The sequence below is a fragment of the Aspergillus piperis genome (assembly GCF_003184755.1).
Source record: "Aspergillus piperis CBS 112811 unplaced genomic scaffold BO85scaffold_8, whole genome shotgun sequence".
Classification (NCBI taxonomy): domain Eukaryota; kingdom Fungi; phylum Ascomycota; class Eurotiomycetes; order Eurotiales; family Aspergillaceae; genus Aspergillus; species Aspergillus piperis.
The window spans coordinates 774383-796629 of NW_020291598.1; the positions used below are offsets into that span (position 1 = coordinate 774383).

Sequence of the window (22247 nt, forward strand, 5' to 3'; positions counted from 1 at the left end):
GTTATAGATAGGTGTAAGAGGTGGTCAGCGACCACGCAGACAGAAGAGGGCGCGGAATTCAGATGATACCTGGCTACAGTGAATGATTCAACATCTGTTATTTTTGTTTGCTCACATACGCCGCACTAAAATTAAGTCTATATATGGGAAGGCCAGCTTCCTACAGCCCCCGAAACCAAGGATCCGACAGTAACCCTTGCACAGTATCCCTCTCATCTCCTTTCCACCGCAGCATTCGCGAGATTACGTTAATAAAGGCCTGTTTATCGTCACCTTCAACGTCGTGAAGAATTTTATTAAGTCCTCCACTCTCTAGGATCAGCCCTAGATGCTTAAATTTGCCTGCATTGAGATCAGTAAAGCTCCAACATTGCTAGCCGAGAAGAGTGACTACCTTCAGTATCAATATATCGAGAAGAATACTTCGCCTCATGAAGCACATCCACAGGTGGAGGTCCAAGTACCGATATAATGCGAGCCAGATGAGCTTCTTCCGTGAAGGTAGAGTGATTAGAGTCTGGTCCATCAAAAGGACCACTGCCATGGGCTAGTTCCACAAGCTGGATCATTATTAGCGATTTACAATATCTGCGAAGCGAGCAATAAGCCATACCAAAGCACCCAGGTTCCATATATCGGCACTGTACTTTCAACCTGCTCCAAGAATAACCTCTGGGGCCCTGAAACTATCTGGTAGAATGAGATGGTAATGAGTCTGAGACCCTTCCACAGCCAGTCCGAAATCAGTGATCACTGGTCTGCCCAAGCTGTTTGCTTCCACGCCGAAGTGATTTCTCGAAAGGTATATTGTTCGGTCTTCGAGCTGTTTCTGAGGCAGTGGTTCTTTTACTTCACTTGAGACACTCTATCAAGTATGGAGTGGCCACGGAGAGCCATGAGAACATTGTCGGATTCCAAGTCTAACCAATTATTAGTAATTCACAGCTTGCCTCAATTTTTGCTCAGAAGCCATACCTGTATGAACGACCTGACATCCAGAGTGGAGATAGCCAAGCCCTTCCAGAATCAATTTGGCAACAGGCCTGAGAGCGTCCAATGGAAGCACATCCCCTTGAAACCGCCGTCTAAGCATCCATAGAGGCTCTCACAATGGATCAAACACCATGCAAACGTGGGTACCATGAGGACTTGGTAAATTAAAGGAATCGAGCAACGTGCTGACAAAGTTCCGGCCTACATGTCGTGGATTTGCGCGCGTAATGTTTTCAGTAATTCGAAGTTCTCTTTCAGCGTCTTTCTTTGTTGAATGATTATTCGCCTTGATTTTGACTGCAACGTAGCGTGCTGGGCACCAGCGCCATCTACTATCATATTATTTTGAGTCTCTGCCGAACGGCTTAACGATACATTACAACATACTGATTCAAATCACGAGCCAGCCATACTGTTGACCTGGCTCCCCAGCCAAGCTTGGCAGTTATTTGGTACCTGTTGTTGAGAATCTCGTAGAGGCGAGCAGGATAAAAGTGGTTTGGCTCATAATGTGGAGTGCACTCTTCTTCAACGACTTCCGCAGCCGGTAAAGTTTGCCTCGGCACATTTGATGGTTTATAAGGACTTGATTTGAATACTTTGTTGACCGAAATCCTCAGAGACCTCCACGGTGTTGCCATTTTGGATGTAAGATCCGTGTCTGGTACATGCCATGGGAGGTCGGGGGACCAAAGGAATCTTGGGCAAGCACGGGCCCCATGTAAGGGGATCTGGACCCACTGTCTCCCGCGCGGATCTGACCGAAAATAGCAGGATATCAAAATCTCCACACTAATCAGTCTATTATACGTTTATCTACAGACACAGAACTTCTAGGTTAAATTGAATCGTATAGCATATGGAGTGATACTAGACATCTGAAAACCATGGATGTTCCAAGACTTCACGGGCAGTTAGTCGCTTCGCAGGGTCCAGATTCATCAGCTGCTCGATAAGATCCCTGAATTCCGGTTCCATATGGTCCTCCCACTGTGAAAATGGCTTGTATGGTATGTATTCTTCTGATCTTTCATCCCACAGCATCCGCAGGACTTGGCAATTGGCCTCGTCATTGCCAATATGCTTCAGCAGTCCATTAATGCCTTCCTTATCGCCAAAGTATGAAACTTGACGCTGTAGACGTATCATAGCGGGCAATGCACCTTGCGATTCATGGAAGCGGAAATCGTCATCGATGCCAAAGATAACACGTCCCAACACCGCATAGAGACACTAAACATGTCAATATTGCTCGTCTAAGTTAACAGATGTACTTACTACAATCCCAAAAGCAAACATGTCTGTTGGCTTGTTGAGTTCTCCCTTGAAGTGTGCTTCCGGACTGCGCCAGTTGTCGTTCCCAGCGAGCATACCTTTTATGCACCTACCTTCCGGCAGGTAAGCGGCATTCTCGAAATCGGTAAGTAGGACTCTCTCGACTACAGTCTCTTCTTCTTCTCTATCACGGCAATCGACCATGATATTATCCGGCTTAAAATCTGGTTCAAATTAGCACACATGTCCAGTGGTATCCAGGAGTCGGATCCATTGCTTATTACCAAGGTGCACGACATGCTGCTCATGCAACTCAGCGATGCCTAGCAGGCTAGCTTTCAGGATTTGCTTTCGAGATTGGGTCGATATTCCTCTCTTCACCAGGCTCAGGAAGTCGTCCGTCATGTACTTGTAGACGAAAATTCGCTGGCCTGGTATACTGTCGCATGGAAGCCGTATGTGGCTGTTTTTCAACAGCCGCGGTCTTATATCGACTGTGGAGTTGTCATAGATATCCCGAGGGATATCCTTCAAGATGAATTTGTCTTTCCCAGACCTAGGCATCATGAGTAAACCAGTCACTAACGAGAAGTTTGGGTATCGGAGAGAGCAGACTTGGCCAGCCAGACGCGACCTACGTAAGGCTTTTCCTGGATCATACTTCCAAACTGGTACCGTGATCCCGTAGCCCCAGCATAGTCAGTCGGTGCCTCCGCCATTCTTGCGAGGGTCCTTCGAAACATGGCATTTAGAATCTGTTGGCAAATCCTTCTGCGCCATATGGCTTCAAGAAAGCCCAGCTACGTGCAACTGTTCGGACGGCACGCAAGGATACTTTGGTCAAATTGAGCAGATGAAAGGTAAGAGATCAAGGGGCTGGGGCCGCCTTGTGGTCTGATGACTAAACCCGATGTGGAAAGAAAGACAAGCAAAAATAGGTGTCTTCCAGCGGCAACCTCGGGAAACATGTCATATCTCTGACTATCAGTTCGGTAAGGAGATGGTCAGCCTATTATATGCTATTTTTTTACTGGTGAGGGAGGAGCGCCGTTGGAGGTGGGGGCTGTAGCCGCGGGTATTGCGGCGGCGGTGCTGGAAGATAAAAAGACCATTTGGACAGTAAGTCATCGGAAGGGTGATAATTAGTGTTGTTATTCGTGGCCAGTTGCGATGGGGAGGGAGGGGGTAGTCAGGGAGGTGAAGGTGGAGGTGGGAGAAGGAGAGAAGTGGACATTTGAAAAGGGGGTTATGAAGTTGGGGATAATGTGGGAGCATTACAAGGTGAAGGAGGCTGAAGGGCCGTAGTAGGGATCGAAGTACCTTAGGAGTGGGATTATGCATTGCTTGATTGAATAGGGAGAACACGCGAACGAATGTCTTTGCAAGTATCGTATGTGTAACGAAGTGGACTGGGGTTCGAAAGATCAAAACTATTGAATTCACTTGTTGTCGCCATATCCATCAGCCTTCTTCCAATTGTGTCTCTGCTCTCTCGCCACCACCTGCCTCTTCACCACCACGAATCTACCCGATATCACCGACAACTCAGAATGATCAGTCGGTGCCTTTCCACAGATGCCCACCTTGCAGCCAACCCTACGCGCGATCCGAAGAACCTGCACGATGAGGGTCGTAACCGCCTTTCCCTGCTCATTGAACAGCCCTACTAACCTATCCGAGTTACAATAAACCCCAGTGTCAGCTGCGTGAGATCTTTCAACCCGATCGAGAACGCATCAAAGTGCGCCAGGAACTGCTCCGCCAGGACAATGTTTGACGAAGTCTCAAATATCAAATGAACCTGCAGTCCATTATCTGCCAACACCTGCAACACCTCCTTTGCTTCGCCCACCGTGCGACGAAACGGAGTCATGGCTACCACATCCGTGAACTTCATTTGCTCACGCAGCTGTGGATAGCCCTACACTCCAGCACGAACCCTTCATGAGCATGGGACTGTCATATCCTGCCCCGAGTGCAGCACATTGGTGGCATCATAGGTGCCCACAATGACAGGAACGCCAAGCTCGTAACTGAAAATGGCAGCCTGGGACGTGCGGCTGTCGTGGTCGGCGATAATCGCCACAGCGCGCTTCATGATCGGCACCCAGTCCGGTCGGTCGTGGCGGTGAGGAGAATGCAAACTCGTTGAACTTGTCCATTGGATGCAGACTCCGTCAGACAGAGACGACCGAAGACAGCGGCATCACCTACGACCACCCCGGTGGTTTAAAATGCGGCACTTGTGGCCAATGTTGTACGTCTTGAGAGCGGCGGTCGCGTCGCGACGCGAGTGCACGTTTTCCGGTCGGGCTTGAACGATGAATGAATCACTGGTGAGACTGTCTTTGGCCCCATTCCATATCCATGGGGCAATTGTAATGGGTTTGAATGGTGCAGGCCCTTCGAGCGAGTTGGGAAATCTTGGGATCACTGAGGACCAAGGTTGGGACGTTTGGCGCGGGAGTCTGTCCGTTGCCCTAGATCACATGGTGGCTTTGTGGCCGCAGTCTAAGTCGGTTATCAGAAGGAAGTAGCCCTGGGACCGTCGACAAGCATCCAGGAGAGCGGTTTCACCCGTAACGCCGAGGTAGAATTCTGCTTTCCAGCAAAACTAACATCCAGATGATTTTCCTTTGTAGCGCTGGATCCGACTGCCACGCTGTTCTTCACGCCTGCTCCGAGTGGCTGCCTTGGTAGCAGATAACCAGATACCTCGAAGAAAGATATCGCGTACTGCTTGTATAGTTGCCGCGCGATGTGCCTTGCCTGATTCCCAGTCTGCTTATGAGCTCAGCCACATGCTTCCGAATCTCATTGCTGTCATTGTCGTTCCGGTAGCTAACCTGGCCGCAGACGACAGCCACCTCCAGTCTGAGGGAGTTAGTTGACAGCTGTGCCAGACTGATAGTAATATGGTGGAGGCATATGCTTGGTAGATATTAAAGCACTGCTAGTGTGTCATGGACAGCCCTTTCAGAGCAAAGCCAAGTACACTTCATCAACCGAACTGGCGGCAGTGATATCTGAAGCCACAGCAACTGTTTAAGCTCAACATCTGGTCCCAGCATACACCTCATTCAGTATGCAACACTCCTTCATCAAAATCAGCACACAATGTTCAATATCATAATAGAAATCTAACTTACCATACAAGGCAAACATTCATCTCCACCATGATAGAAGCTATCTTCCCAACACACGCGCAACATCTTGAAAATTCAAACCTACCACTCCCAACTCCCTGGCATCTTCATCTTCGCACACCCCTCACTCTCGTCTCCCTGTTCACCCCCCTTCTTATCTCCATCCTCAACTGCCCCATCCCCCCACCGTTCCCTCCAAATCGCCAACTCCTCCTTCCACAGATCGTTGACGCACGGATCACACGAACTCCCACAGCACTCGCCTAGACCAGGCGGCGGAGGGGGGTCATTGTAATCACGCTCTGCGGCACGGAGGAGTTGCTTTGCGCGGGTGTTGGGGAGACGGTTGCGACGTTTCTTGAAGGAGGGGACGTCTTGGGGGGTATAGAGGGGTGAGGGGGGCATTTTCTTCTTGTCTTACTCAATATGGTAGAGATGACTGCTATATTTATGATTTTGGTGATAGTATAGAGATTCAGGATTGTGGGTTAGTGTTGTGGTCTACGATGCATGATTGAAGGTATACAGGCATGGCAGTGAAACCTGCCGGATGAAGATCGGGTAAGATCGGAATAGGATATATTCGTGTCGGGTATGGGTGTCGGGATACGCAGATATGCATGGTGAGTGTGAAATAGACAATTGATGGCATTCAATTCAGTTTGATTGATGAAATTTACATGGTAGCTCTTATTGAAACTATCACAGGTATCAGAATAACAACAGAAGAAATCTAAGAGAAGAGAAAAGAAGGAAATAACAAACATGCGGTATACCATAACCCAACAACCGACAGCCGGACAGACAGGCAACTCACCCGAGATCACATGTCCATCAAATACCGACAGGTCACATGCATCACCTCATCCCCGTAATACCCGTACCAAGCATACCATACCCAAGACAGTAATAAATTACCTAAGTTACCGAGTTCTCTCCCTTCCGGGTCGAAGGAGACGAAACGAATGGAATGGATGAATCACATCCACAACCACATCCATCATCCCTCCGTATCCAGTCCATGATTCATCATCGAAATGGAATCATCCTATACCATTGCACCGTAGATAATTTCCCTACCCTCCTTGACACTCAATGGCTGATAAGTTCCACTCAATGGCTATGTGTCTGTGCTCTGCTCTCTCCTTCAGGTATCTATCTATCCATCTGTCTGTGTTTCTACCGATCCGATCGTCGCAGGGAAACCCCCGATACACATGATACGTAAAAAAAAGTGGTACCTATGTTTTTTTCTTGGCGCAGGGTTAGTTTCAACTTCCTTCCGTCGACTAGAATAGATAGGTAGAACTGGGTTTTGGTTGCACGGCAGCTCTTCATGTCGGTTGGCTGTAGGTACTTCTTTTCTTATTTGGAACTATGAGTCGAGATTCATGCACATGCAGGGATTAGAGCTGCACGACAAAATTTTTGATGAAAGATTTTTTTGTTTTCTTTCTTACTTTCACAGCCCCTGAGATAGAAATTGGTGTGAGTCAATTGCATGGAAAGTGTCTGGCAAAAGTTCTCACTGCTACCATTGAACACATATATTCTGCCCTTGGGTCGCTGAGGCGGTGGTGGTGGTAGGGCGGGTGACGTTTACATTTGGGATCGTCAGTCTAGATCCACCGGGTGAGAGTGAAGGGGGGTGCCATGGGCAACTATGGGTTTGGTTGATGGCTGAATTTTTACCAACATTTATTGAATATTAATTGGAGTGTGAGAGACTATTCTAGACGTTCTCTAGGTTAGAAAATTAGATCAATTGGCCTCTTGTGGTGTAATGGAGAGTTAGTAGGATGGCTTATAAGGCGGTAATCGCCCATTGTTGGGAGGTAGTGGCCGGGAGGGAAGAGCTGCCCCCGGAGATTCCGGGACAACCGTTTCGTTGTCGACAGCTGGCATCAAGGTCGTACCTGTCTGGCTGACAACCACACGTTCCGCCTTCAATAGACAAGGTCTTTTGTCGAGCTGTTCAGTCTGACCGACAAGCTCGAAAGCGTGATCATATGATAATTGGTTCAGAGATCTGACCTGACCAGCTAAGCTGGACCGAGCACTGTTGTTACCCCAGGTTTTTCCACTCATGGGTCAGTCCGAACTGGCAGGAATTTAAAACAGCAGAGAATCATCAATCGATGTGGATATAGAGTCCCAATCCTACAATCAAATGTAGCTGGCAAATCCGTGGAGTTTAGTGGCCATTTTAAATCTCTATATGTACAGTGTATTTGATGGTTGTAGATGATGACGGGAAAAGTAGTACATGATATATAAAAAGACCACCACAATAGAATTACCTCCTATCACAGCCAAGACAATCTCAAAACAAAGAATTTTGCTGATATTCCCCCCAATATCCCCTATTTTCTCTCCAATATTGATGAAGGTTTGTAATCGAAGATTGGGAGTGGATCATAAAATCTCCGCAGATGTCGTGACTGCGATTATCCCTCGGTCATAATTTAAACGTACTTGCACATCATGGCAACCATCAGGTCGAACAGACCAATGGCCTCGACGAAGGCGAAACCAAGAATGGCGTAGGAGAAGAGCTGACCACGGAGGGCAGGGTTGCGGGAGACGGAGAGGAGGAGGGCACCGAAGACGAGACCGATACCGATACCGGCACCACCGAGACCGATGGCAGCGGAACCCATACCCAGGTTCTGGGAGACCTGGACCATGGCGTCGGCGATTTCAGAGGAGTACTGGCGGCGGGCCTGCTGGGCAGCGAAAGCCTGGCGAGCGTTGGCCTGGATGAGGCCGGAGGGAGACTGACGCTTGACGGTCTGGAAGGGGGTCATGGGGACGGCCTTGCGCTGGGTGGTGAAGGTACGCTTGGGGGCAAGCTGGAGGCGAGCGGCAGGGCGAGCGACCTTGGTGGAAGCAGCCATGGTGGAGGCCAGGCGCTGGGCGAAGACACGGGAGGAGGCCATTGTGATGGTTTGTGGTGGTTCTGAGAGAGGAGTTTCTCTAGAAAATGATGGGATTGGGAAGGGAAAGAAGGAAGGAGAACTTTTCTGGAGGAAAAAGCTGGAGGAAAGTGACAACAGAAGGCCCCCCGGGACATAAATACTCTCCCGCTAAATTTTCGCGGTTTTTTGCCCTTTTCCCACCCAGCCCCCCCGTCGGGTGTTAGTGCGCTTTGTTGGGACCAGAAAAAAAAGCCCTACCTTACTTTTTTGTTTGCTGGTGTTTTTGGCACTGTCTGTTTGTATTGTATTGTTCCTGTTTTTCCTGTTTATGTCTTGTCTTTTGGTATCAATCCGTTATCCCTAGTTGATCCTTTCGCTCTTTTTCCCTTACACCGTGTTTGGCAGCCTCGTTTTTGGCTCATTATCCTTCTTCCTTCCCCCGGGAAAAGCAGTGGACATTCCACCGCACATACACACTTACCAGAACTTACTTACACATCCTGTGTACGCATACACACATACACACCCTTCGGGATCATTCGGGATGGTGGTTACCAGGGGAGCTACAGCTGGTACAGCCAATGGTTTCAGGGTCTTCACCTGGCCGTGCTGGTCCGCGATGGAGCAATGGCCTAGTGACTCTCACTCTCACTTCCCTTCCCCTTCAGATAACCAACCCAATTGCTGCATCTGATGGAGTATTCCGTAGTCATGTGTGTATTTTACACTTGTACGGACCGTTCTCCGTTCAATTCCTTTCTTTCCCTCGTGTCGTCACATAAGGGGAAAAAAACATTCCTGTCTTGTCTCTACGGGGCACTCCCTTCATTCTTTCCTTACATATAAATTGTCCCCTTCTCCCTTCCCCTTCTGACACCCACCCAACCCAGCAACAGACCGGGAAAGACAAGACAAGACAGGAGAAACAAGCCCAAAGAGACCAGCTACGGTATGCAAAATTTTCACAGCAAAACGGGAGACCGCAAAGAAGAAAAAAAACCAGACGTGCGGGTGGGTCCCTGCATCCAAATGGGTCCGATAGAGTGGTACACCCCCACTTAGCGGTGGCCGGACAACCAATGGGAAATAGCCAAGACCCAGCTAATATGATGGCCAGCTTCTCGGTCGCAATCAAACCGGGCCGAATCGGGCATGCGGCTCCACCAGCACCGGAGTTTCTGAGCAAGAAAAATTCCCACTTCTGAGACGCAAGCAGGTTTGCGCCGCGTCGGCTGGAAGGAGGGAAGCTTCCCCAATTGTCCTGTTGTCGTGTTGCTGCCGTTGCTCCTTGTCTGTTCTCCCCTCGGGAAATGCCTCACCGACTCATCGTATTGGGTTATCTGCCGTTTTGGGACAACCCGGCTCCGTACGGAGCGCCTTTCGCCGGGGAAACGCGCGACGATCCGTAGCTCCCTGAGCTAGCTCACAAATAGCACAGAAATGTGAGTCCACACAGGCTTCTGGCGCTATGGCGCAAAAATAAAAAATAAAAAATAAAAAAAATAACCACTTTCCCCAATGCCTCAGCACGCTTGTCTCCGAGGGTGGTGCGCGGGTTATATAGCTTTTTGGATACATCAGAGAAATTGATCCCTCTCGGGGGAATAAGGAGCAAATCTCAGGGGGTGTGGATGACCGGCGCAAGCTGAATAAGGGAGAAAAGTGGGCGCGCGCGCGCGGCGCAAGCCAACCCAATCCCATCGACATCATCCCGTGGCCTCTCGAAAACCGGACGAAAGCATATCCCACACACACACAAACACAGTCAGCCCGCTAGTGGCTGGCTTTGCTCGCGGTTTTACCCTGCTGTGTGCTGTGTGCTTGTTATCGTGGCCACCACACCCCTTTCCACTAGAGGGGAGAATACCTTGGAAGGAAATCCCATTGTGTAATTTTTACCTGCTCTGCTCACCAGCCCGTTTTTTCTTTCTCATCTTCCCAAGAAGACATCCGTCTGCTACTTATACCTGGATCAGGGTGAGGCTTCCGGGGCAAATCTCTTCTACGCTCTCCCTTATTTTTTTTTTTATTTTTTGTGGCCCTCCCCCCCAAATTCACACAGTCCCTATCTATTTCCGAGGTCGGTCTCACTAAACTCGATTTAACCCGGTGATCGAGATATGATCTCAGCCGCCCTGCAGTATTACGTAACCCGGCCAGCTTCCCGACTGAACCGCTGCCGCCGTCGCCGCAAACTGGCCTTGCCTTGCCTTGCCTTGCCCTGCGCTCTCTCACTTGTTCTGGCTCAATTTAAGCATGCAGCTGGTGCAGGGATGCCACGGGGCTCGAGCTGTTCGCGAACTGTTCTTCGGCTAGCAGGGGGGGTGGGTGGTTGTTGTTGAATCCCAGTATTCTCATCAACTTAAACTGTCAAGTAGAGTTGTAATGTGCAGCAATAACTTCTCGCTGATTAGTAGTATCCACGGGAACACAAAAATGCATAATTTAAGTATCGTTCTGGTGATACCGACAGACTCGGAGGATAAAGGGTGATGCGGATGGGGGATGGGATCGATCGATGGATGGCTGCAGCGACACGGAGCCCGCCGTGTATCGGACCTGTATTGGTGGTATTATTACGGTATTGTGAATACGTGACGGGAGATACGGTCTGAAAGTGCCTTAAGGTATCAAGGCAACGACTTCTGTCGGGTCAGCGGCAGGTCCCGGACCTCGGAATTTCAGTTGGGTTTAGTTGGAATGACGGACAACTACTATCTACGTATTGGGCTGGTAGCCGTGGCCAGCCATCATCATGCCGGTTGTTTTCCTTGGTTTGCGCACGTAGGTGATTTGCATTGTAGCTTGTGGTGTGGAAGATAAGCTGGAATTCCTGACGAATCGGAGCGTAGGGGAGTATCTCGGTGAGGTTGTGGGTGTGGAATGTTGATTGCTAGCCACGGCGAGGGTGGTATGTGGATAATTATATATTGTGGTATGGAGGGTGGCTTCAACTTGGTATGTTGAGGGTCCACAGGGAGAATGGGGAAGATATATCCGGGGTTAGTGTTGTTTGTTTAACTTGTGGTTTTTTCAATGATGATGCTACGCGATATATATTATCGGATGAAGCGGGTTGGTTCAGTGGTATAAAATAACTATACATCTCGCTTATAGTGAGTACACTTATCAAGTCAGAGGTAGGTGCTAGAACTGGATAACCATAGCAGTGACTTGCACACGTTCTCGATCTACTATGAAAACGTAGTTATATTTGTGGCCATCTTGGCATGGTCTGGATTAATGTTAATTGTAGCGGAGTATTCAGTTCGTAGACACCTTCATCTCTGCCTTATTCGAAACAGCATTTCTGCATCATGTGATCACAATGATCTACGTCTGTCCTTCCTTTTCTAGGTGATATCGGTAGGGTACCGGTATTTGAGTGGAGGATGATAAGTAAAGCAGGTCCCTTGCTTCATTGCAAACACGCTCCTAACTGGAATAATCATCCGGATGAAGTCAAGTTAGGAGCGTGTTTGCAATTCATCATGTCTCAACTATATCTTGCCGTAATGAAAGATAAGATAATTATCATACAGAACATCGCGTCAAGTATACAGCGTGAAGACCTACGTAGCTTGACCGAAATTTGACCGATCCATAGAAGAAGAGCTCATTTTGTATGCTAGGTGGTTGTATACCGCCTGTTCACCTCCAACATGCAGTCATGAGCCCATCAAGTAATGTTAGATAGCCATCTCCACTACCAACTGTGAAAGAGCACGTGGTTACAAGGTTTATCAGTTACATTAGAGCTTTTTTAGACAGTCTATCTCTCGTGACATGTCGACTAAGGGGAATTGTGTGTACGTGTACGATGCTGAACTTGGAAACACTTGAGTTGACATGTCTACTTCGAAGTAATGAGCGTATCTTCCTCATCTCCGGGCAGAATAAGCTTCGAAAATGAGATAATTGGTGAAGCTATGAGTAAACAGACCATAGATACCGCTGATGTACCTGTATCAATCGGTTTGCGACAAGGACATATGCTCATCTCGCAACAGGCACAGGAAAGTCCCTTCCCCATTTTTCAAACGGCGCCTCGATAGAATATCGCAAATCGAGCTCTATCTCCTCATCAGGCTCAAGTGTCACTTCCCATCGAACCTCTCCATCACGACCCAGTTCCGCAGTCTTCGTTCCCGGCTTTCCCGGCTCTGTGAGATCCACCTTATCACCCGGAAACCCCAAGGTCTCTGGCGTGAGAATCTCAACATCAAAATGATCGTCCACATTAACTGGCACCTGATCCAATACCAAAACGCTGACTGCATGGTCTCTTGTATTCTTGATCTTGCATGTCGCTTTGAAATATGTGATAGTAAGCTCCAAGAATTCGTCGATCTTACTAAGTGTTATCCCAGGTTCCTTATAGGCCACCTTAACGAACCTATCCACCCCAAGGTTGAGTTCAAAGAATTCATTGCGCACGCAGCTGGGGACATTGGTCTTGCCGAAACAGGTACCGTCAACGGTTAAGTTCACTTCACCTGATCGCATATTCACAGGTGAAGTATTCTGTATCTTGGCACGAAGAAATGCTGCGGCATGTCTCTTGGGCACTATCACATGGGTGAATGAAGCTTGGAGGTCCAACTCAGCTATTTAATAGCGGCGGGGCGCAGATGAGGGCTTGATGACACGCCGGCCAGGTAGTTCATACGATACACTCAGGCCATGGCCTTGGCTGATCGACTCGGGCACCTTGCTATCAGGCGGATAAAAGTCATGGTACATCGAGCTTTCCAGTTCTTCCTCTATGTTATCAGCTGTAAATGGCAAAGAAATATTGTCCAACTCAGGATAACCAGGGAAGGGGAATGTCGGTTCTGATATCCCCAGTGTTGGCATAGAAGGGGCAACAGACAACCCGGATTTAGTCAGCATGACTGCCAGCTCCCATGGTGTCAATGATGGGATGGTTTGCCCCGGAGGCGACGTGTGCGCTTGCGGGGCCGACAGCGTTACCTGGGCATCTCGCCAGGTTTCGGAACTCATGTTAGTGAACAGGGCACAGAGTTTGATCTTAGCCGTTGAGAAGAGCGTATTGATGTTGAGGTCGTGAAGCTTGAGTTCTGACTTCGCCGGAACCGTATAGATCAAGTGCAACATCACTTCATTGCTCTGAGTCTTTCCTCCCGCTTGGTTCTCCTCATCACCAGGTAGAGTGCCAGGGCTCGACGTAGGCGCAGGAGTAGTCACTTGCCCTTCCAGGTGCACAACTACCTGGCAGTAATGGTCTAAGGCCGGCTTTTCCGGGGCAGGTCTCTGATTCTGTTCTTCCAACTTACTCGGATTCGCCCCTTCGTAGAGCGCTGGTCCGTACTCCCCCCGATAAGGATCTTGCGCACCAGCTCCATCATAACCCATAGGCTGCCTCTCTCGACTGAGAGACTCGTTCCTAGAGTAGGCTTTAAGAATACCGCATCCGGCGTATAGACCTTCAGACGGCTTGCAGATGGTGTCTTTCCTATTGTCAGGGTCTCTGACTGGGTCAAAGACACTTCTGTCAGAGATTGGTTTGCAAGTGGACGAGTATCGGAGAACGTTTGCATGCTGGATGTCGATTACTCTGGCGGGGCCGAGACTTTCAACACGGATGGACTCGGGATCGACCTGGTGGTCGATCTTGTTGATGGTGATCGCGAACGTACCGGGCTGTTAGCAGCTGTGAGAAGATACTCTATAGTTTTGATGTACGTTTGCTAGGGGATCTGTACCTGGACACGGACAGGAAACTCGCGCGTGATGGTTGCTAGAGTAGGATGAAAGGAAACGGACTTTGTGGGAAGGTCCTCGACGGAGAATTCTTGGTGAGCAGAACCTTTCATGTTGGTTAATTGCAAGATAGATAGATAAACGAAGTTCGGGGATGAGGATGGGGGTGGGAATAGAAAAAGAGAAAGCAGCGGACGCTTCCAACGAGGGCTGTATGATTTGACCAAGATATATGTCTTTATATCCTGCATGTGATCACCGTCACGGGGAGGAATATCCCTTTGTAGTTCTGATAGTATCACTGTTCACTTGACAAGCCATTAATTCAAAACGCCACAAGGTGAGTTGGGGTGAATGTCGGATTATAGTCCTCACTATCTGGTCACAATCCAATCGTGTGGAAATAACCTGGTAGATGTAAGGTTCTCAGAGTAGACTTCCAAGTTCGGTAATAGGCAGGCTTCTCGTGAAGTTGCATCGGGGCTATGGATGGGATCTTTCCTTGTTATACAGTATCCCGTCCAGCAATATCTGGATAATCACTGAGTAATCACTGAATATCCCTTGTCATTAACGGATAACGTCAGTATAGCCCACTGTCGCCTTCACTTGCTCTGTTACGTGGCAGGCGTACAGCTGAATATCTGTCCAGTACTGATAGGATGGAAATCGTTTGGCGCCATCCCTTATCTTAGAGTGACTGCTATGCGATCTATACTAGAAATGCATAGTTGAGTTTATGGAGTCACTTGATGCAGGGTAATGGTATCCCGAGACTAGAGTACTTTCACCACATCACTCACTGCAATGAAACAGAAGATCACAAAACCAAGAAATCGCAGCTAGACTACGTTGACCAGAACAGCGGCTGAGCAGAAATTAGAGGATAATCCCAATTTGTATTAAACTTCACAAGAACCCCATCAGCGAATTATAGACGTATAGTACTCAACATCCTGGGCTATTCACAAGGAGAGACATTGAAACTATCAACAGGTTCAAGGAAGCCGCAAAACAACAACACAGCAACAACAGCAACAGCAAATTAATCACACAAGATTATGACCCGGTGCGCCCCGAAGCCGTCAGCAACTGTATGTACAGCGCAGAATATGGATTCGACTCGAGCTAAAGATTACAACCATTAATTTGGAGCAATTCACATTAGGAGATGAGGCGCATACATACCAGTCAATGCTTACTGCTGAGACTTGCCCTTCTCCTTCTCCTTCTCCTCACCACCCTCCTTACCCCAGTTCTTGCCCTTCTTGTCATCGGTAGTCTCGCCGAAGCTCTTGCTGAAGGATGCGGACTCGTTGTCCTGGATGCTCTTGTAGTGTTCCTCACCAGCGGAACCGCCCTCCTTGCCCCACTTCTTGCCAGCCTCCTTGGAGTACTCGTCGGACTTGACAGGGACGGGCTGGGGCTTGTGCCAGTGCTCCTGGGGCTTCTTAACAGCAACGGGGACTGCGACTTCCTCGACGGCAACGGCTTCGGGCTTCTCTCCCCAGCCATCACCACGCTTGTGGATGTCCCCGCTACCACTACCATGGACATTGCCGTTGCCTGATAAATATTAGTATTGGACAAATTGGGAAAACAGGGATAGATGGACGCTGTCACATACCAACAGCAGGAGCGGCGATGGTGAGGCCAGCAAGGGCAACGAGGGAGAGAACAGCGGAGGCCTTCATTTTGAGTAGTTGGTTGTTTGAAGCGAAGCTTGTTAGTTGAAGGTTTGTTTGTGAAGTGAGGAGCTGTGAGGAGAGAAGCTTGAATGATGCTGATGATGAGAAAAAGTCGAGTTGGGTAGGATTCGAGGCCCTCTTTATACCTTTTCGCGAGGTCCTTTGGGTCTCTGGATACGTACCTAGAATAGCGACATGGCATATCCAGCCTGTCACCGAATATCACAGACACTGACACATCCACGACTTCGAACAATAGTTATTGCCATATATGCGAATTAGTGTCAATAATTGAATTGCATGCGCCACGGCTGCAGGGTCCCGGACGGTCAACCCCGGATTCCGTCGGTTGGATCGGATATGTACTTTGTAGCGTTGATATGTCATTTCGGCCCGGGATTTGGCTGCCTTTATTGGCAGAAGTGGCAGTATTGTTGGTTGAGATTCCATATTTAGGTTTACCGATCGAGATTCCGAAGCAAGGGATGAGACTGTGGCTCTCGCCGCCTTCTAACCAAACACCAGTTCGCACAACATGAAGGGTATAGATTTTGTGGCTGAAACTGCGTCGTTTCTCCTGACGATCAATGACTCTGGTTCGGAAATAGAAAACTATATGGAATTTGTCACGTCGGTCTTTGCCATTATGACATGCTTGTGAAGGCAGAAGAGCTCTCAATGAGGTGTATGTGCGTAGTGAGTAGCATATCGTATTTTCTGTAGAGGCAGAAAATAGTTTCCCGCAATATGTGGAAATTGCATCAGGGAAATATGCATTTTCGTTGACCGAGTCTTGCTGAATAGAGATGTCCGACCTGAACTCTCAACCTGCACTTAGCCAAGTAGGAATATAGAGAAATTGTTATGCATTAGGCAAGTTCTACTAATAATTACGTGAAATCCCGCAGGCGAATATGAAAATGATATTCATTCGTTTACGTTTTGGAAATGGTTGCCTGCACATAGGGACCTGTAGTACTACTTATGTGCTGAATGTGGCTGGCACTGTGTGACATACCAGTGTAGTCCAGCAGAGTTAATGCAAAGAATGTGATGCATTTTATTGGAATAATTAGATTAAAGGCAACGATAAATGCAAATGTTTGAATTGTGTAAGTTGTCGGAATAACTACCCACTTTACTTGATAGGACATGGTCCCGATATAGGTATTACACACACATGAAGATAGACCGGATATTTATGTAAAAATATTTGCAGGAGAATTATCGACAACATCTGTTGTAAAGGAAATCGGAAAATATTCACTTCAATACAATGAAAGATGACAATGGCGCAGAACAGGAGACAAACAAACATTGCTTGGATGAAGTGCAATTTGAACAAAAGATAAAAACATTAAATATTACTATTAATTATAATATATTTAACCGACCCGAGAGTAAGCCCATGATCTCTATGCTTCGAAATATTACCCATATTCCCAGTATCCTAGTTCCCAATTCCCTTCCGATAGGCGATCCCGCAAGTTTTGCTCGTAAAGGCCGTCAGAATAAATTCGAACTTTTGCTTCTGTAACAAAGACATTAGTATATATCACTATAGCGAAAGGAGTTAGCATATACATACCAAGTATGACTGCTGAAACATTACTGCTGCTCCGTAGTCTGACTTTCGTAGGACTCATGAGTGTTGTAAGAGACAGATTTATGCTGGTTGACCGGGACGTGATTCACGGGGTGTGCAGGTGCCTTGGGAGCCTCGGGCTTGTGAACTTGAGGCTTGTCCATCTCAGGCCTGTGAACCTTAGGCGTGTGGGTATCAGGTTTGAAGTCTACAGACTGGTGGACCTCAGGATTGGAGCTTTCAGACTGATAGCCCTTAGACTTGATATCATCCGTCTTGTACTCCTCGGACTGGTAGGCCTCAGACCTGTAGTCCTCCTTGGGAGTCTTAGGCGCTTGGTAGTTATTCTCGGGGACGTAAATTGTCGAGGATTCAGGCTCAGAATACTCAGGTGCGACGGGCTTTGAGGAAGAAGAACCGAATCCTCGCGCGTAAATGACCTCGGAGCGTCCAATCTTGTGGTTAGTGTCACTGAGCTGGTATTTTTGCTCTTCAGCGCTGAGGCGATTGTTTTGGTTTTGGTTTTGGTTATTCTGGTTCTGGTTGTTATTGTTGTTGTTGTTGTTGTTCTGGTTCTGGTTCTGGCGCTGAGGGTTGGCATCTAGACAATGTCAGTTTCTGCATAGCATGGTCGAGCTTGGAAAGACATACAACTAGTAGGTGCCGCGGCGGCCATAGTGGCGGCGAGGATGCAGAGAACGGCGGAAACCTTCATGATGGTGGCGAGTGAGAGAATTGCCTGCGCTGCTTGGACTTGAGCTGTTTGTTGATGTTTTCTGCAGTAGTAGTAGCAGAATGGCTCGGGATACTGGTCCTTTTATTGCTCGCCGGGTCACTGCTGAGTGATGGTGGTTAGTCTAGCTATGATAGTGACACCTGAGATATGAGGAATAATCGACAAAGACAGTGTTCAATGTGTACTCAATTATTCACATGCTGTACTACTTTTGCCTACGATTTGTGAAACCTCAGAGTGAGATCTATGCTATGTTGGGGTAACGGCAGCTGTCAATTGACAGCTCGTTCAAATGATCAACCGCTATTGGGCGTTATGATATCATTTGGAACAGCTAATACCTATTATGGCTCTGATCTTCAATAGTGTTCCTTCCAGAACGATTATTTATATAGACCGCTTCTCATCATCTCCCTTCTTCGTCCATCACTACTTCGTATCATCGATCCCGCTCCCCTGTCACACTGATAAGTCTATCCCTATTCATCAAACCACCAACTAACCACCAAATTAGTATACCGACTACCAACAAAACACCACCTGTCAAACTTCGCAGCGCCTCCCTACCGCAGTTGCTTCCTCATGAAGTCTGCCTCGTACATGCCCTCTCCCTGAGGCAACTTGTACGGGTACCTCGGCTCCGTCTTCCACCGCACGTATCCTAATCTCTCATACCACAACACCGCCGCAAACTCCGGTACCGCGTTCATTGATTCAAGGAATGCTCGTTTCTCCTCATTTTCAAGGTACTCTTTACTCAACGCATTGACAGTAACAGTCTGACACCGCGGATCATTCACCGCCATTTCCTCCACTAACTGCATAGCTCGACGGCCGACACCACCGGTCCGGTACTCTGGCAGAATGAAAAACGTTTGAATGGTCAAGACAGAGTGATCGGCCTGCGCAAGCCCCGGATCAGGCGGGGATGCGTATGCGTCGAGCGAGATGTGACCGGCGCGAATGGGTTCGTCACCACTCTTGCCGGGGAGGATAATCCAGAAGAATGTTTTCAAGTCGGCGTCTTGTTTCTCACGCCAGGCGAGGATGCTCTCGTCGCTATAGTCCCAGCCGCAGATGCGGCGTTGATGTTGAAGGGTGGCATATTCCGAGGGGTTGTAGAGGTTGATCGGGGTTAATGTGCAGATCATTATGTATGTCTTTGTACTAATATTAGGTATGTATAAAGTGGGATGATGGTGGTATTGTGGGCATGTAGCGGTTTTTGCATCGAAGGGTCTTTTATAGGGCGCTGTACTGGTGAGTCACGCTAGTCTACCCGATAGTTCCACCACATCTGATTGGAAGACGAGGTAAATTTCGGCCGGTTATGCGGGGAACCAAAGACCATAAGATCCCATCCCTTCAGTCAGAATAAGCTGATGGTGGTATTACATGCATTAACCTAACAGAAAGCAGATCTCATGAGGAACAATCATCTGAAAGATATCTACGTATGGGACATAGAAAATGGAAAGCGTCAATTGTTCAGAAGGGTGCCAGGATGGGCCTCATGGCAGCGCAGGAACGACAAGGCTGAGTGCCACGGACACTAGCGACCATCGGGGGAACATGTATGCGCTAGCAGCTCTGCCCAACCTGCGAATGGCTGGTTTGAAACCCGGTGGAGAACTGTCACCAGAGGGCGTCCAATTAGCGTAGTGCCATCCTGTAAGTAATCCTTCCTCTGACGCCAGCCATGACACTGACGAGAAGCAAAGAGCATGAAGATACAGGAGAAAAGATCTCTTAACAATCTTTCAGAGAAATGATCTCATGCTAACGAATCTCACTACAACTCAAACACACTAAACCCTGATCAAACCTTCGATTTCACTCCATTCTCCCCAATCGCCTCCCTCATCACCCCCTCCGGGGCATCCAACCCCGTCCACAACCGATATTGCTCAAAGCCCTGCCTCAACAACACCTCCAACCCATCGCGGACCACCCACCCACGCCTCTCCGCAACCTTCATCAGGGGAGTAACTTTCGGCTTATACGCCATCTCCACACACAACCCTATCTTCGATTCCTGAAACAGCCCTTCAAAGTCATCTTCCGTCTTAGCATCCCCTGGTATAGTCCCAATAATCACATCCATATTCCTAATGCTATCCAGATCCCCAACAGCCCTCATATCAACGTCATTACCCCCACACTTGAGAGTTTCAAAATCCCTAACAATATCCTCTGCCTTCCCGACAGTCCGATTCCAAATAATAATCGTCGAGAACTCAGCCTGTAAGAGCGCATACACGGCTGCTCTCGCGGCACCCCCTGCCCCAATGACGAGGCCCACTTTGCCGGTCCCTTTACCGGAATGTATGCCTTGCTGGGATAAGTAGCCGATGATGAGGGTGTAGAGGCCAGACCAGTCTGTGTTGTCGCCTTTTACTTTAACTGCCCCGTTCCCGTTCGGGGATCGGGTAGTAAGTAGGGTGTTGATGGCTCCAATGGCACGCGCTGAACCGCTCACTTGAGTACAGTGTTCGAAGGCAGTGAGTTTATGGGGCATGGTGATGCTGGCACCGCCAAAGGAGGGTGAAGTGATGAGCTGAGATACTTCTGATAAGGAAGCGCATTCTGCAATGGTGTAGGTGTATGGGAGGTGGTGGTGGGTGAAGGCGGCGTTGTGTATTGTCGGGGATAAGGAGGCGCGGATGTTGGGGCCGCCGAAGATGTGGAAGACAAGGGGCTGCGTCATTTTCAGTGTCTGGACGAGACAATGCAAATACGAACAATGGGACTGAACTTGGTTAGGGTACTGTATCTGGTTGTGAAGGTTGATATAGGGCTTGGTGGTGGAGTGTCGGGTATGATCATAGCCTAGGGTATGTGTTTATCATCGGAAGGGAGCCGAAGTATGGGGTTGTTGGATGGGTGTATGTTTACCCTGGAGAAGAAGCTAGTGGAAATTTACACGGCTACGGACTCATATAATGTCTATATGTGGGTTTGTATTCTACTCTAAGATGGCATTGCTCCTAAGAGGACTGCTGGGCATCTCGCCTTCCTACTCCGGTACAATGGATTTAACTTCTAATCTACGCGATAGTCCTTAATCATTATAAACAAGTAACATCTATTCAAGACAACACATACACCAGCATACATACTACCAGTAATCTCTACATCAAGCCCACTCCACATTCCCTCCCTCAACCCACTCCTTCGCCTGCCAATACAACAAATCATGCTTCTCACCATTAACACTCCCCGTCGCCTTCTCCCTCCTATGTCCCGGCAAATCCCTAAGAACCTTAACCCCCATTGTCTCCTCCTGCAAATACGCCAAATGGCGATACCCCACCGGATACTGCTTCAACCTCTCATGATCAATCACGGGCACGCGATCCGGCGTCACAAGCACCAATTTGTCCTTCTCATACCAATGCCTCACGAACCTCGCCCTCCACTGACCCTCCAAATCCTTATACTCAGAACCAACCTTCTCCCAAAAGAAAATAAACCGACAGTCACTCTCTGCATCCACCTCACACGTTCCCCCACTTACACACTCCACCTCACTGAACCGCTGCGTAATAGTGGCCTTCATCTTGGTAACGGCGCGGGTTCCTTCAGGATTGATATCTGTAGTGCTGCCGTGCACGCGATGCATGATGAATGCGCCCTTGTCCATCCCTGCCTGCGAGGCCGTGATGAATGCATCGTGGTGCGTGAGGCCCGTCCACGTCGTGTACACATGCGCTTCGGGGTGGAAGATTGACCGGAAGTTCTCCCATTCGCAGGCGTCGCGATAGCACGGCCAGCCTTCGGCGAGTTCGCGTAGGAGGTACCGCTCTATTGCCAGATGATGGGGGCCGTTGTTCCGAATGGCGTGCTGGGGGCGGGAGTTTGGGGGGAGGGTGTGAAGGTCGGGCATTTTGATGATGAATGATTTGTTTTAGTTTGTATGTTCAGAGTTTATTGGGTGAGAGAGAGAGAGATAGAAAGGGGATGGTGATTGTCTAGATGTAGACGGTGGGGATCAGTTCACTTTATACTATACTCATACTAGGTCAGTAGGGCATGGCATACCCCGCGGGGAAGAGCCGGGGAGAAGATGGGCTCGGCAAAAGGATATCCGTTCCGGGTAGGATCATAGCCGATGGACATTCTGACTATTATATTATCTGCAGTCAGTCATATACTCTACAGACAAGTTTTAGAATATCCAGA

At 48.6% G+C, this 22247-nt stretch overlaps 12 protein-coding genes across 12 annotated transcripts; all 12 read right to left on the bottom strand.

Annotated features, from left to right (window-relative positions):
- Window positions 1-353: 353 nt before the first annotated feature.
- BO85DRAFT_459174 (putative protein kinase) lies at window positions 354-1634 on the bottom strand (the record flags this gene model as incomplete). Its single annotated transcript, XM_025661633.1, has 6 exons — window positions 354-547; window positions 655-829; window positions 865-920; window positions 976-1102; window positions 1133-1322; window positions 1381-1634. 6 exons carry the CDS (start codon window positions 1632-1634, stop codon window positions 354-356), a joined length of 996 nt encoding a protein of 331 aa, XP_025515874.1.
- Window positions 1635-1863: 229 nt separating this feature from the next.
- On the bottom strand, window positions 1864-3011 carry BO85DRAFT_513591 (putative calcium/calmodulin dependent protein kinase; the record flags this gene model as incomplete). The annotated part of the gene is made up of 4 exons (XM_025664714.1): window positions 1864-2226; window positions 2272-2492; window positions 2553-2824; window positions 2884-3011. 4 exons carry the CDS (start codon window positions 3009-3011, stop codon window positions 1864-1866), a joined length of 984 nt encoding a protein of 327 aa, XP_025515875.1.
- A 1113-nt stretch (window positions 3012-4124) lies between these two features.
- On the bottom strand, window positions 4125-4651 carry BO85DRAFT_449066 (uncharacterized protein). Its single transcript, XM_025660081.1, has one exon. It carries the CDS (start codon window positions 4364-4366, stop codon window positions 4211-4213), a length of 156 nt encoding a protein of 51 aa, XP_025515876.1. The 5' UTR covers window positions 4367-4651; the 3' UTR covers window positions 4125-4210.
- A 649-nt stretch (window positions 4652-5300) lies between these two features.
- On the bottom strand, window positions 5301-5963 carry BO85DRAFT_290217 (uncharacterized protein). The gene is made up of 2 exons (XM_025655256.1): window positions 5418-5963; window positions 5301-5364 (listed from the first exon to the last, which is right to left on the bottom strand). The coding sequence occupies exon 1, from the start codon at window positions 5817-5819 to the stop codon at window positions 5496-5498; it is 324 nt and encodes a 107-aa protein (XP_025515877.1). The 5' UTR covers window positions 5820-5963; the 3' UTR covers window positions 5301-5364; window positions 5418-5495.
- A 1727-nt stretch (window positions 5964-7690) lies between these two features.
- On the bottom strand, window positions 7691-8480 carry BO85DRAFT_290225 (ATP synthase subunit C family protein). Its single transcript, XM_025655257.1, has one exon. The coding sequence runs from the start codon at window positions 8351-8353 to the stop codon at window positions 7880-7882; it is 474 nt and encodes a 157-aa protein (XP_025515878.1). The 5' UTR covers window positions 8354-8480; the 3' UTR covers window positions 7691-7879.
- Window positions 8481-12328: 3848 nt separating this feature from the next.
- On the bottom strand, window positions 12329-12838 carry BO85DRAFT_487780 (uncharacterized protein; the record flags this gene model as incomplete). The annotated part of the gene is made up of 1 exon (XM_025663475.1): window positions 12329-12838. The coding sequence occupies one exon, from the start codon at window positions 12836-12838 to the stop codon at window positions 12329-12331; it is 510 nt and encodes a 169-aa protein (XP_025515879.1).
- A 105-nt stretch (window positions 12839-12943) lies between these two features.
- On the bottom strand, window positions 12944-14169 carry BO85DRAFT_459176 (DUF4140 domain-containing protein; the record flags this gene model as incomplete). Its single annotated transcript, XM_025661634.1, has 3 exons — window positions 12944-13093; window positions 13307-13996; window positions 14059-14169. 3 exons carry the CDS (start codon window positions 14167-14169, stop codon window positions 12944-12946), a joined length of 951 nt encoding a protein of 316 aa, XP_025515880.1.
- A 778-nt stretch (window positions 14170-14947) lies between these two features.
- Window positions 14948-15816, bottom strand: BO85DRAFT_290249 (uncharacterized protein). The gene is made up of 3 exons (XM_025655258.1): window positions 15684-15816; window positions 15245-15622; window positions 14948-15184 (listed from the first exon to the last, which is right to left on the bottom strand). Exons 1-2 carry the CDS (start codon window positions 15748-15750, stop codon window positions 15255-15257), a joined length of 435 nt encoding a protein of 144 aa, XP_025515881.1. The 5' UTR covers window positions 15751-15816; the 3' UTR covers window positions 14948-15184; window positions 15245-15254.
- Window positions 15817-17352: 1536 nt separating this feature from the next.
- BO85DRAFT_487783 (uncharacterized protein) lies at window positions 17353-18044 on the bottom strand (the record flags this gene model as incomplete). Its single annotated transcript, XM_025663476.1, has 2 exons — window positions 17353-17930; window positions 17981-18044. 2 exons carry the CDS (start codon window positions 18042-18044, stop codon window positions 17353-17355), a joined length of 642 nt encoding a protein of 213 aa, XP_025515882.1.
- A 317-nt stretch (window positions 18045-18361) lies between these two features.
- Window positions 18362-19267, bottom strand: BO85DRAFT_449068 (uncharacterized protein). Its single transcript, XM_025660082.1, has one exon. It carries the CDS (start codon window positions 19214-19216, stop codon window positions 18629-18631), a length of 588 nt encoding a protein of 195 aa, XP_025515883.1. The 5' UTR covers window positions 19217-19267; the 3' UTR covers window positions 18362-18628.
- A 537-nt stretch (window positions 19268-19804) lies between these two features.
- On the bottom strand, window positions 19805-20662 carry BO85DRAFT_449069 (shikimate dehydrogenase family protein). The gene has a single exon (XM_025660083.1). It carries the CDS (start codon window positions 20581-20583, stop codon window positions 19885-19887), a length of 699 nt encoding a protein of 232 aa, XP_025515884.1. The 5' UTR covers window positions 20584-20662; the 3' UTR covers window positions 19805-19884.
- A 509-nt stretch (window positions 20663-21171) lies between these two features.
- On the bottom strand, window positions 21172-22222 carry BO85DRAFT_290255 (putative pathogenesis associated protein Pep2). Its single transcript, XM_025655259.1, has 2 exons — window positions 22107-22222; window positions 21172-22036 (listed from the first exon to the last, which is right to left on the bottom strand). Exon 2 carries the CDS (start codon window positions 21949-21951, stop codon window positions 21202-21204), a length of 750 nt encoding a protein of 249 aa, XP_025515885.1. The 5' UTR covers window positions 21952-22036; window positions 22107-22222; the 3' UTR covers window positions 21172-21201.
- Window positions 22223-22247: the final 25 nt, after the last annotated feature.

Excerpts from the sequence above, each read along its gene's own strand:
- BO85DRAFT_449066 (XM_025660081.1), bottom strand. The coding sequence starts at position 4,366 with ATGAAGCGCGCTGTGGCGATTATCGCCGACCACGACAGCCGCACGTCC.
- BO85DRAFT_449068 (XM_025660082.1), bottom strand. The coding sequence starts at position 19,216 with ATGATCTGCACATTAACCCCGATCAACCTCTACAACCCCTCGGAATAT.
- BO85DRAFT_290217 (XM_025655256.1), bottom strand. The coding sequence starts at position 5,819 with ATGCCCCCCTCACCCCTCTATACCCCCCAAGACGTCCCCTCCTTCAAG.
- BO85DRAFT_290225 (XM_025655257.1), bottom strand. The coding sequence starts at position 8,353 with ATGGCCTCCTCCCGTGTCTTCGCCCAGCGCCTGGCCTCCACCATGGCT.
- BO85DRAFT_449069 (XM_025660083.1), bottom strand. The coding sequence starts at position 20,583 with ATGCCCCATAAACTCACTGCCTTCGAACACTGTACTCAAGTGAGCGGT.
- BO85DRAFT_290255 (XM_025655259.1), bottom strand. The coding sequence starts at position 21,951 with ATGCCCGACCTTCACACCCTCCCCCCAAACTCCCGCCCCCAGCACGCC.
- BO85DRAFT_290249 (XM_025655258.1), bottom strand. The coding sequence starts at position 15,750 with ATGAAGGCCTCCGCTGTTCTCTCCCTCGTTGCCCTTGCTGGCCTCACC. Across the intron at positions 15,623-15,683 it reads CATCGCCGCTCCTGCTGTTG|GCAACGGCAATGTCCATGGT; the intron begins GTATGTGACAGC and ends AATATTTATCAG.